At 46.7% G+C, this 10760-nt stretch overlaps 1 protein-coding gene across 1 annotated transcript; it reads left to right on the top strand.

The window, feature by feature from the left end:
• Positions 1-4091: 4091 nt before the first annotated feature.
• On the top strand, positions 4092-10416 carry LOC128346227 (diacylglycerol kinase kappa-like). The gene is made up of 5 exons (XM_053299261.1): positions 4092-4235; positions 4761-4784; positions 5466-5494; positions 7558-8304; positions 8484-10416. Coding segments are annotated over exons 1-5 (951 nt in total). The 5' UTR covers positions 4092-4233; the 3' UTR covers positions 8633-10416.
• The last annotated feature ends 344 nt before the right edge of the window (positions 10417-10760 follow it).

Genomic DNA, 10760 nt, shown 5'->3' with positions numbered 1-10760 from the left:
AGCAAGAAACTCCCAGTGGGCCTTAAAACTAAGGATTTTACACTAATTCAAAGACAAACTCACCATTAATAGCCATATTATTAAGACATCATATTTAACTCACTTATCACAAGAAGCAAAGTAAGAGCAAATGAATACAATCCTAGCTCATAAGCTTCAGCTCAGTATTCACAAGCCCTGATTCTCTGTACATAGTGCCAGTCTGAATATGTGTACAGTGACCTATATTATATTAATTTTTTTAAAAAACAATTCACCTGTAGCCCCTTCAAGGGGCTTCCTAAAGGCCATGAGGGGGTCTGCAAAGGTTCCCCTCCCCCCTCTGGCCTCTAGGGCCTCGCAGGGACCATTTGAGCATGTGCAGTGGCCATTTTTAAAAATATATATTTTAAAAATGGCTGAAAACAAAATGGCCTCCACGCATGCTCAAATGGCCTCTGCGAGGCCTGGCATGGGCTAGGGACTCACAGAGGCCATTTGAGCATGCACGGTGGCCATTTTGTTTTTGGTGGCCATTTTCAATTTTTTTTTTAATTTAAAAAAATGGCGCCCCCCTTCAAGTGGCGCCCAGGGCACGTGCCCTGCCTGCCCCACCCTAGATATGCTCCTGCTCCCACGAGTGCAATGGAGCAGCAGCAGTCTGGATGCTGACATGGATTCACATGTGCCTTGTCAGCATTGGTATCAACCAGTGTCTTTATGCCACCTTTATGCCTTATATATTTTGTAAACATTCCTATGGCAAAATACATGGGCTGCTACATTGTATTCATGACAGAATCATGCCATCTTCTCCATAACTGCCCATTGATAGCCACTGATATAGTTTGATTGATTGGTCGGTCATTAAAAGAGATTACAAAAACAGCAAAAAATGCTAGTGCTGTTTCCTTTTAAGGAAATTGAAGTGTGCTCCTTGGACTGCCATGTAAGCTTACTTGGAATCAGTGTCCTTGAAAGCATATTATGTGTACTAATAAGCCCTATTCACAAGTTACGTTCAATGCACAAACAATGGTACACTTCATATCTGTAGCCTGTGTTTGAGGGGCCTGTACTCAGGTCCACCTTTTAAATGAATCCATGTACAAGCATTCACAGAAAAATGTGTACATGTGTAGCATCTGTAACATCTGAACATAATCTAACATCTGAATAGGGCTATAGATATAAATAAAATCAGAATTTATCTGATGGCATTTTCAGCTCACCTGAACAGAAAGGAGTGCTTACACATGCATTGTAGAATGTGGAGCTGGTTTTATCACCTTTTTGAGACAGAGGAAGCAACTTATGGATGTGGATTTTAAAACATCCGCACATGTGGTACAAGAAGTCCATATAGAGTTTTGTGACCCCTTCTTTGCATTTGTGCACCTTTTGGAAGTTTGGAACTCATGAAGCTATAAAACAAAGGGATTATTGAAAGAATAGTTGGGTGCTTTTAGATTTTATGTATTAGCACATATGAAATATTAACATAATGGGTATTATTGGTTATTTTAATGTGTGTGTGTATGTGAATATTGATGATTTTAAGGATTTATGTATTGATTTGAGTATATATGTGGGTAATTCTAAAACAGTATATATTAAATATCCAGCAGCTTTCATCCTTTGGTATGTTTTGAGAAAAATCCTTACAATATTAGGTTGCAGTTGAATGTGTCCCCTTAATGTCTTTTTACAGATTTATTTAATATTGCATACAGCAAAGGTTTTGTGTGGGTGGGTTCTTGTGGTGCAATATAGAGTTTCTATTGGACTCACCTTGGTCCTTCTTCTTTTTGTTGCCATTCTTTCACCTGAAACATGTCCTTTATTTTTATTTATTTATTGTGGGGGGGGGGGACTCTTTCAAAAGTTGAAAAACTTCTGTGGAGAGGGGTGGGAAAGTTGGCCTCATGACTGTAAACTATGAGAGCAGGTCCGCCCCTCCCCGTGCCAGGGATGCACCTAGGCAATTGGGGTGCCTCCAGCAGCCACCCTGCGTCTGCCACACCATGCCTCTGTTTTTTGTTTTTGCATAAATCAAGCCACCATGGCATGTGTGTGGCTGAGGGGTGGCCGGGGGGTGAGCTGAGCAGGACTTGCCTCCCACCCCCCGGTGGTGGTGACCGGAGTGACCACTCGGCCTGTCCATTCGGCCCAGAGGTTCTTGTTTACTGCGAGGTGCTACAGCGCACCGGTGCAGTTATAATAGATTGCCACAAGCCCATGATGCCACGCGCTGGAGCACCTCGCAGTTATCAAGAGCCACTGGGCTGAATAGAGAAGCCCAGCGGACACTTCAGACAACACCAGGGAAGCAGGTAGGCAAGTCTTGCTAAGCTCACTCCCCAGCTGCCACTCCTCGCTTAAATTATACAAAACAAAAACACCGGACGTATGGTGTGGCGAGGTGGGCACAGGTGGTTGCAGGAGAGGGCCCCCCCTGACCATTTGGAGTCTGCCCCTGGAGGCCATGGACCAGGGCCCCAATGTCCGGGGGTAAGAGCGCCTCTGCCCCCCCTACCCTACCAACCAGTCAGTCCTCAAGGAAAAACATTCTGAGCAAAAAACACTCTGAGCAAAGTGACTTTCAACAGCAACTGAGTGCTTCCATATTTCTATGTGACACCTTTTTGCTTCCTGATAAAATAATATACTGGAGAGAGTAATTGTAGTGCTGTTGGTGGCAGCGGCAGCTAGAGGGGCAGGAAGTGAGGGATACATACCAGCTGACAGAATGTCAACAAAACATTAAGCAAAAGCACTTCCAACAACAACATATGGTTTAACTGTAGTGGCAGAAATAATAGCTGTAAGGAGGCAATCGCTAGAATGCCTACAAATGTAAGAGTAGCAGCTTTAGCGGGATTCATCCATCCCCTGTGGGGCCATGAGCTACCATGGTGGGTCTTTTGAGAGGACAGAGAGGAGGTCCCTTTGTCCAATGTTCATTTTAATGTGCAGTACATCAAAATATATGCAGCAGAAACTAAGATTTTGTACAGTTGGGCCTATAGAGTTTAATAAGGATGTGGATTGTTTCCTAAGAAGAAACAGAAGGGGCGGGGATAATTGTTTGCTTTCCATTGTCATAACCTTATACAAAAAGTACATTACAGCCTTCTGTTGCACCCTCTCATTCTTTGTGGGCCATCTTCATTTTTTGTGCTTCCCCTCTTTCTTTGTCCTTCTTATTTCCCCTCCCTCCCTCTCGGTCACTTTCGATTCATTCGCCTTTTTCCGTCTGTAAGCAAATTCTGAAGGAAGGGGATGCTTGTGGGTAGGGGTGGGCTGCAGCCTCTGCTTGTGCAGTTGGACACAAAGTTTATAATAAACCTGCATGCTTCCTCTGTAACATGTAAGAATGCAAAGGCAACAGCCGCACCCACTGCATGTCCCCAGCATCTGGGATTCTGCCTGTGCACCTGGAGGTTCTCTATAGCCATCATGACTAATAGCCACAGAGGGATCTCTCCTCCTCCGTGAATGTTTCTAACCCCCTTTCAAGCCCATCTAAGCCAGTGGTCATCACCGGATCTAGAGGTGGTGAGTTCCACAAGTTAATTGGCTTTCTTTTTTTGTGTATTCTGAACAGAGACGGGCCTCAGTGCTGAATGTGATTTAGAGGAATTTCCTAGCTAAAGGACTTCAGCAAGTGATTAGGTGGAAATCTAATCTAAGTGATTAGGTGGGAAATTAGCTGGGGACATGCAATGGATGTGGCTGTTGCCTTTGCCCTCTTACATGTTACAGAGGACTCATGCAAGCCTTATTATAAACTTTGTGTCCAACTGTACAAGCAGCAGCTGCAGCCCACCCCTATCTACAAGCATCCCCTTCCTTCAGAATTTGTTAACAGAAGGGGAAAGTCAAATGAATAGAAAGTGACATGTGGGGAGCAGGGAGGGCAGGACTGGGATGACTTGCCCCTGGTGCTCTGACACTTTGAGCTGTACCCCCAAGACAGTGTTTGGATTCAAACCAGAGCCAGCATGACCAGTAACAGTAACTTGTGACTTCACAGTCAGCCACAGAATTCTGCCATCATGGTTCCCCTTGGAAACCTGTGAAGATTCTGCAGCAGGCTCACTTAGCAGCGTTTTAGATTAGCTGAAGCATCTTCGATAAATTGGCTGTCTCCGGCTGTCAGTTTATTAGCAGCAGAGTACCCAGAATGTTGGGGGCAATATGCTACATCATTGTAAACCGCTTAGAGAGCTCCGGCTATAGAGCGGTATATAAATGTAAGTGCTATTGCTATTGCTATTGCTATTATCAGCTTAGTTGTCAAGATGGGTGGCTGTTGGTCATGTGTGGCCTGCAGGTAAGTCTCTGGCATGGTGGGTGAAGCAAAAACTAATGGCGGTGTGGACTTGGTTTTTAAAGATGCCCTTCTGTTGTTTTAGCCTGTCTGGGCAGAGAACTGAAGCCCAGCCTGCTGTGTTCACACGTGTTTGTGCTCCCTGTGGGAACTTCAGTGGTCACAAGTTCACCACCACTATTCACACCACACAGCTTCTCCTTGAAATGCAGGCGGCCCTCAAAGGTCACCTGCTTGGCTGATTTCCACTGTGTTTCTTCAGCTTGGAGGTCCTAGACCGGTGAAGCTGTATCACTCAGGAGCTACTGGCTGGCTCCTGTGGGCCCACTTGGGGGGTTGTGGGGAAATCCTGCCCACCAGTTGAAGCTGACTTCAAAAGCTGCCCCCCAGCACCCCCATGTTATTTCCAAGAACATGCCTAACCTTTTCTTCTTTCATGTTCCCATAGGTCTCACCCAGAGGCAGAACCAAAGTGAGTTGCTCTCTTCTCTACCCTTGACTCCTCTTAATGCTTTTGGCTCTGGTGTGGCCAGCTGAAGGGATCGGAGGGGGGAGTGATGAGGGGGAGGTGTTCAGACATAGCCCAAACCCAGGTGTGGCATATATTGCCTCATCAAGGTGAGCCCATCTCCTTTCCATGTTCAGAATGCCAGTAATTGGCTGCTGAATCAAATGCCAATTTCATCAACTGTCCCCTTGATACCTTTAGCAGGCTGCCTCCCTCCTATTTAAAACACAAAACAGCATGTATGTGTCCCTTTGGGGGGGATGACTTTTTAAAAAGTGGGGAAACTACACTGGAGAGGGGTGGGAAAGCTGGCCTCATGACTGTGAACTACGAGAGCAGGCCCACCCACCGCCCCGCCACAACCAGTCAATCCTCAATGAAAAATACTCTGAGCAAAATGCAGTGAGTGACATTCAACGGCAATTACATTCACTGCTTCCAACTATGGAATCATCCAAAATTAGCAGGGCCAGCTAGAAGGATTAGGGGAGAGGACATACCTGGCTGCATGTGAATTAAAATTAGAGAGAGGGCACATACTAGTAATACCCCTAGTAATACTAGTAATACCCTAGTATTACTGGGGGAGGAGACCCTCTCTTTCCTGTGATTTGCTACTAAGAATATTTCTCCTTATCTCTGCAGGGATGAAGATGAAGAGGGGGCACTGACAGGTAAGTGGATGATGAGAGTGCCTGCTTCTCCTCAGGGCTCCTCAGCCCCCCAGGGAAAGCCTCCTTGGAGACCTGTTTCTCTTGGACAATGGAGAGAGAGGGGCAGACATCCATCCGATTCATGGATAGCAGGAGGGCAGGTTCAGCCACCTCTATCCTTTGTTGTTGATGCAGCCGAAAGTGTTGGAGGAGATCGGGGGCGGGGGGCTCTGTGAGTCACATCTAGCTATCCTCCATTTGAAGAGGAGATGGGGAAAGGGCTGTGGCAGCAGGCAGGTAGGTTTGGTCATTCTCCTTTAGAGTTTGTGCACTTTTGAAAAAGTCCTGCAAGAACCCTTTGCCCACACCCAGCCCCAAGACATCCTCTGGGTCTTTTTCTCCCTGCCTTCAAGAAGAGGAAGCTAATTGTTTCCAAAGTATCTCATTTTTTGACAATTACATGGGTCAAGATGGAATTGGAGGATCAGCTGAAAACAAGGGCAACATTTCCTGGCCAATGTGCTCCGAGCTTGGTCCAAAGAGACTCTTTCTTTCTCCAACCACAGTTTTCTACCTCTAGGAGCCAGGCCTGCATTCCTGAGATCACAGCTATGCTTCTTGCTTATGGCATCCAGAGAGATTTTCAAGACCCTCACCCCACTAGGCCAAGAGGCTGTAACTGGGGGTTTGTTCGTGAAGCAGAGACAGTCCATGTCAACCATCAGCTCCCATTCTGCTCAAAGAAAAAGCCTCTTTCCTCACACAGAAGGGAGAGCCCATAGCCCAGTAGTGGAACAATTGCTTTGCATACACAAGGTCTCCGGTTTAGACTTCATCATCTTCTGTTAAAGGATCTTAGCTACCTAGGAAAAGGCCTCTGCCCAAGAGTGGCTGCCAGCCTGAGTAGGGCAAAGAGAGCCAGGAGTATGACTTGGTAGAAGGCAGCTGCACTTATTTATTTTATCATATTTATTTATTTATCATATTTTTCCACCACCCAAAACTTACGTCTCTGGGTGGTTTACAACAAGATTAAAAAAGTAAAACATTAATTAAAAACAAAACAAAACAAAAAATTATAAAGCAAGAAATTTAAAACACAATTTAAAATTTTAAAACAATATTCTAAAAACAACATTCAAAACAATCAAAACTATATCAGTTAAAAGCCTGGGTGAAGAAATGTGTCTTTAAGGACTTTTTAAAGGATGTCAGTGATGCGGAGGCTCTTATTTCACTAGGGAGTGCATTCCAAAGCTTCGGGGCAGCAACGGAGAAGGCCCATCCCTGAGTAGCCACCAGATGAGCCGGTGGCAAATGCAGACAGACCTCTCCTGATGATCTCAGTGGGCAGCAGGGTTCATTACGAAGAAGCCATTCTCTTAAAAACCCAGGGCCCAAGCTGTTTAGGACTTTATAGGTTATGACCAACACCTTGTATTTTGCTCGGAAACATATTGGCAGCCAGTGTAACTCCTTCAATGTGGGAGTAATATGGTCTCTCCTAGATGACCCAGAGACCAGCCTGGCTGCCGCATTGTGGACCAACTGTAGTTTCCGGACTACGTACAAGGGCGGCCCCACATAGAGCGCATTGCAGTAATCCAGTCTAGAGGTTACCAGCAGATGTACCACTGTTTTGAGGTCGTCTAACTCAAGAAACAGATGCAGCTGGCGTATCAGCCGAAGCTGATAGAAGGCACTTCTGGCCGCTGTCTCAACCTGGGACACCAAGGAGAGACTTGGATACAGAAGCACCCCTAGACTGCGTACCTGTTCCTTCTGGGGAAGTGTGACCCCATCCAGAACAAGCAGATCAAAACCATTCCAACTTGTATGTACAGCAGACAGAGCCTGGCCATTGCACTCCCTTCTGAAGTTTACTTGGTGCGGGCTGTTTTGCCAGTCAGTGCTATGCAATGTACTCCTCTTCAGTCCTTGCTTGTTTCCTTGGGTGGCCCACCTCACCCACAATCCCAGGATACTTCCCAGCAGGCTAACCTAGGCAGAAAAGGGAGGCCATTTCTATCAGGCCTACAAACCACCATCATTTCCTGATTCCTGTTTTATTTTCTCTCTTTCAGGTCATCCCAGAAACCCAAACCATGTTGCACCATTTTCTGGGGGACCTCCCAATGTTTTGTGGGACACTCTGGGGAAAGAGCTCATTGAGGAACCCTCCATGCCAGAACCCCTTCCAGCACTTTGCATCACCAACGACATCCTGGGGGAAGCGCTCACTGAGGAACCCTCCGTGCCAGAACCTCTTCCAGCATCTCGCATGACCAACGACATCCTGGGGGAAGCGCTCACTGAGGAACCCTCCATGCCAGAACCTCTTCCAGCACCTCACATGACCAATGACATCCTGGAAGAAGAGCTCACTGAGGAACCCTCCATGTCAGAACCTCTTCCAGCACCTCACATGACCAATGACATCCTGGAGGAAGAGCCCACTGAGGAACCCTCCGTGCCAGAACCTCTTCAAGCACCTTGCATGACCAATGACATCCTGGAGGAAGAGCTCACTGAGGAACCCTCCGTGCCAGAACCTCTTCCAGCACCTCGCATCACCAACGACATCCTGGAGGAAGAGCTCATTGAGGAAACCTCAATGCTTGAACCCCTTCCAACCCCTTGCATCACCAAAGACCTACTGGGGAAAGTGCTCATTGAGGCTACCTCAGTGCCAGGTCCTTCCATCCTCACAGACACTCCAAAGGAAGCAGCTTCTGTGTCGGAGCCCTTACTAGAGCCTTCCATTGCTGATAATTATCTTCAGCAAGATTTAGAACTACTCAAAGGGTTACAACATGACTATGTCCAGCAGCGTAAGCATTGTGACACCTCAGAAACCTTTTGCATATACACCCAGCACAAAGATCAGCTGCAGTTTTGATACCCAGCCCAGATGATGGACTAAGCACTAACACTGCCCTTTTTGCAAGTCACCAGTACTCAGCCTGGTCAGCACATACAACATTGTTCCTTTTTGTTCTCTTTGTTGCAGAACTGAGGGTTCGCCGCATTTCCCAACAGTTCCCTCGTTCTCTCTGGGCCATCAACCTGCAAATTGGACACATGCAGACAAGGCTCATCCGCTGTGAAGTTCGGCTGCATTGGTGGGAAAGGGAAGGTATGTTCACAGCAAGCCCCTGAAATTGCTGCTGGGCTAAGAACGGTTCTTTTGTTTATTTTATGTTGAAATGCTTGATTTGAGTCTGCATCTAAGGTTTCAGGGGGGAAGCCTGTGAGTGGGTTGTCAGTGCTTGCTGAAGTGTTCCTTCGTTTTCTGTCTTTCATGTGTCCAACTCCAGTGCCTGTAATCCAAGCAGCTTCTCAGAGTGAGCAGTGAGGGCAAGTGATGGTGGGTGTGGTAGGATGTCAGCCTTTGCAGCTGACCTCCTGCTTCTTCTCTCTTGCAGATGTTCCTGCAGGCCGTGCTGCACTTCTCCAGCCCTCTGGGTCTGATTCATCATTGTCTTCTGCCTCCCTTGAGGTTGCCTCCATCCCACCCTCCACCTCCACCTCTTCCCTCCTGCTGCATCCCTCTCCACCTCCTCCTCCTTCCCCACCTCCTCTGAAGCCGGACCTCAGCAATGTGAAAGAAACTCTGCAGAGTTTGGTAGAGATGCAGGTCCATCAGCTGCGTGACCATAAGCCTCACAGAGGCAGCACTCCATAACCTCTACCTTTTCCATTCTCATTGTGATTTTACAATCTAAAAAACTTATAGTCTAAAAACAGAGGCAGGGATACAATAGAAGTAGTAGAGGGAAGCTGAGGTGGGGGCAAGTGGGGGAAGGATGTGTATATATTTCAGCTGCACCTCCTTACCTGTAGGACCAGGGAGACCCAGGTTTGAATTCTCATCCAGTCATGAAACTCTCTGGGTGACTTTGGGCTAGTCACTTGTCCCACAGCCTAACTTACCTCTTAGGGTTATTGTGAGGAAAAAATAACCATATATAAACCTCCCTGAGCTGCTTGAGGAAGAGCAGAATATGAATGCTAAAAGGAAAACAAATATCAGCCCTTTTGAGTTTAAGCTGAGATGAAACAGGAAACCAAGGGGGATGATATATAATTGTGCATATTGCAAATCCTCCTTATAGTGTCATCAATGTACATGGGCAAAAGTTCCCTGCCACCAGGAGCATACAGTCTAAAGTTTGGCTTTGGAGAGAGAAGTGAGGAAGAGGAGGAATGGGAGAGGAAAGCATAAGGGGCATTCAATTCAAGCTGATGGAGCTGCCTCTACTGAGGCATTACGCCAAAGGCTGCGCAGTGGAGGTGGGTTTTCAGGTATCATTGGAGGGATAGGAGAGAGACGAGGGGCCACATCTGAGTGGTTGTTCCAGACTCAAGGGTCAGCGAGAGGGAAGAGAAAGAGTTGTTTTAGAGAGCAGGAGACCTTCAGGTGGCTCCTGATGACAGAGAAGCTGGAAGAGCAAAAACCAACCTGACGAGGTGCAAGTTCACCGGGGGGGTACATAGCCATGGAGGGTTTTCAAGACAGAGAGGAGTCTGTGCTGGGCATGGAAGGAGACTAGAAGTCTGTGCAGGGACTGACATGGTGGAGGACAGGCCCCTTCACCCTGTTTGTTTTCTCTCCTTCAAGGCCAAAGAGACCTCCGCAGCTGCCAGGAATGCTTACAAAGCTTCAAGGCACTGAGGGGACAATTGAGGCGGCTAAGGAGCAGACTGGTCAGGGTGGAAGCCACTATGGGGATCGTGGTTCCTCCAAGGGAGCTGGACATTGCTGAGGAAGAAGGGGAAGGCAAATTAAAAGAGACAACTGTGCTACTATTTACATAAGTAGCAATAAAATGCTGTGTATATATTTTTTAAAAATTAAATATTTGTTTTAATAGGATGTAGAGATAGAACAGCAATAAAACTAGCATATTTATTGTTTAAAAAAATAAAATGTTTTATTTTAAAGAAAATACATTTGTCTTGCTTTGAATATTCTTTGGGTAGAGTTGGGTAAAAAGGTCTTTGGGTCAAACTCAGCTGCAGAAAAGACTCTCTTGGCCAGTCCACTCAGGGCCAAGAGATATTTGAGAGGTTCAAGATGTAGCTCAAGATAGACAGTTTCTTGCCAGGAGGCTCATACAGAGCTTGTCTGCCCCAACATGTATGGCTAGGAGGCTGGATTTTGGCCCTGAAGAGGGATGTGCCCCATGTGGAAGAGGATGGAATGGTGATGCGGAAGAGGAAGCTTGATTTAGGGCAGGGCTGCACAACTCCAGCCCTCCATCAGCTGTTTGGCTACAGTTCCCAT

This window comes from Hemicordylus capensis, chromosome 2 (assembly GCF_027244095.1).
Source record: "Hemicordylus capensis ecotype Gifberg chromosome 2, rHemCap1.1.pri, whole genome shotgun sequence".
Classification (NCBI taxonomy): Eukaryota; Metazoa; Chordata; class Lepidosauria; order Squamata; family Cordylidae; genus Hemicordylus; species Hemicordylus capensis.
Note: the sequence above shows the minus strand (reverse complement) of the source record. Positions and strands in the feature narration are given on the sequence as shown.

Bases quoted from the DNA above. Each gene is read 5' to 3' on its own strand.
- LOC128346227 (XM_053299261.1), top strand. The intron at 5,495-7,557 runs GTAAGTGGATGA...TCTCTCTTTCAG, and splicing joins TGAAGAGGGGGCACTGACAG to GTCATCCCAGAAACCCAAAC. The intron at 8,305-8,483 runs GTAAGCATTGTG...TCTTTGTTGCAG, and splicing joins ACATGACTATGTCCAGCAGC to AACTGAGGGTTCGCCGCATT.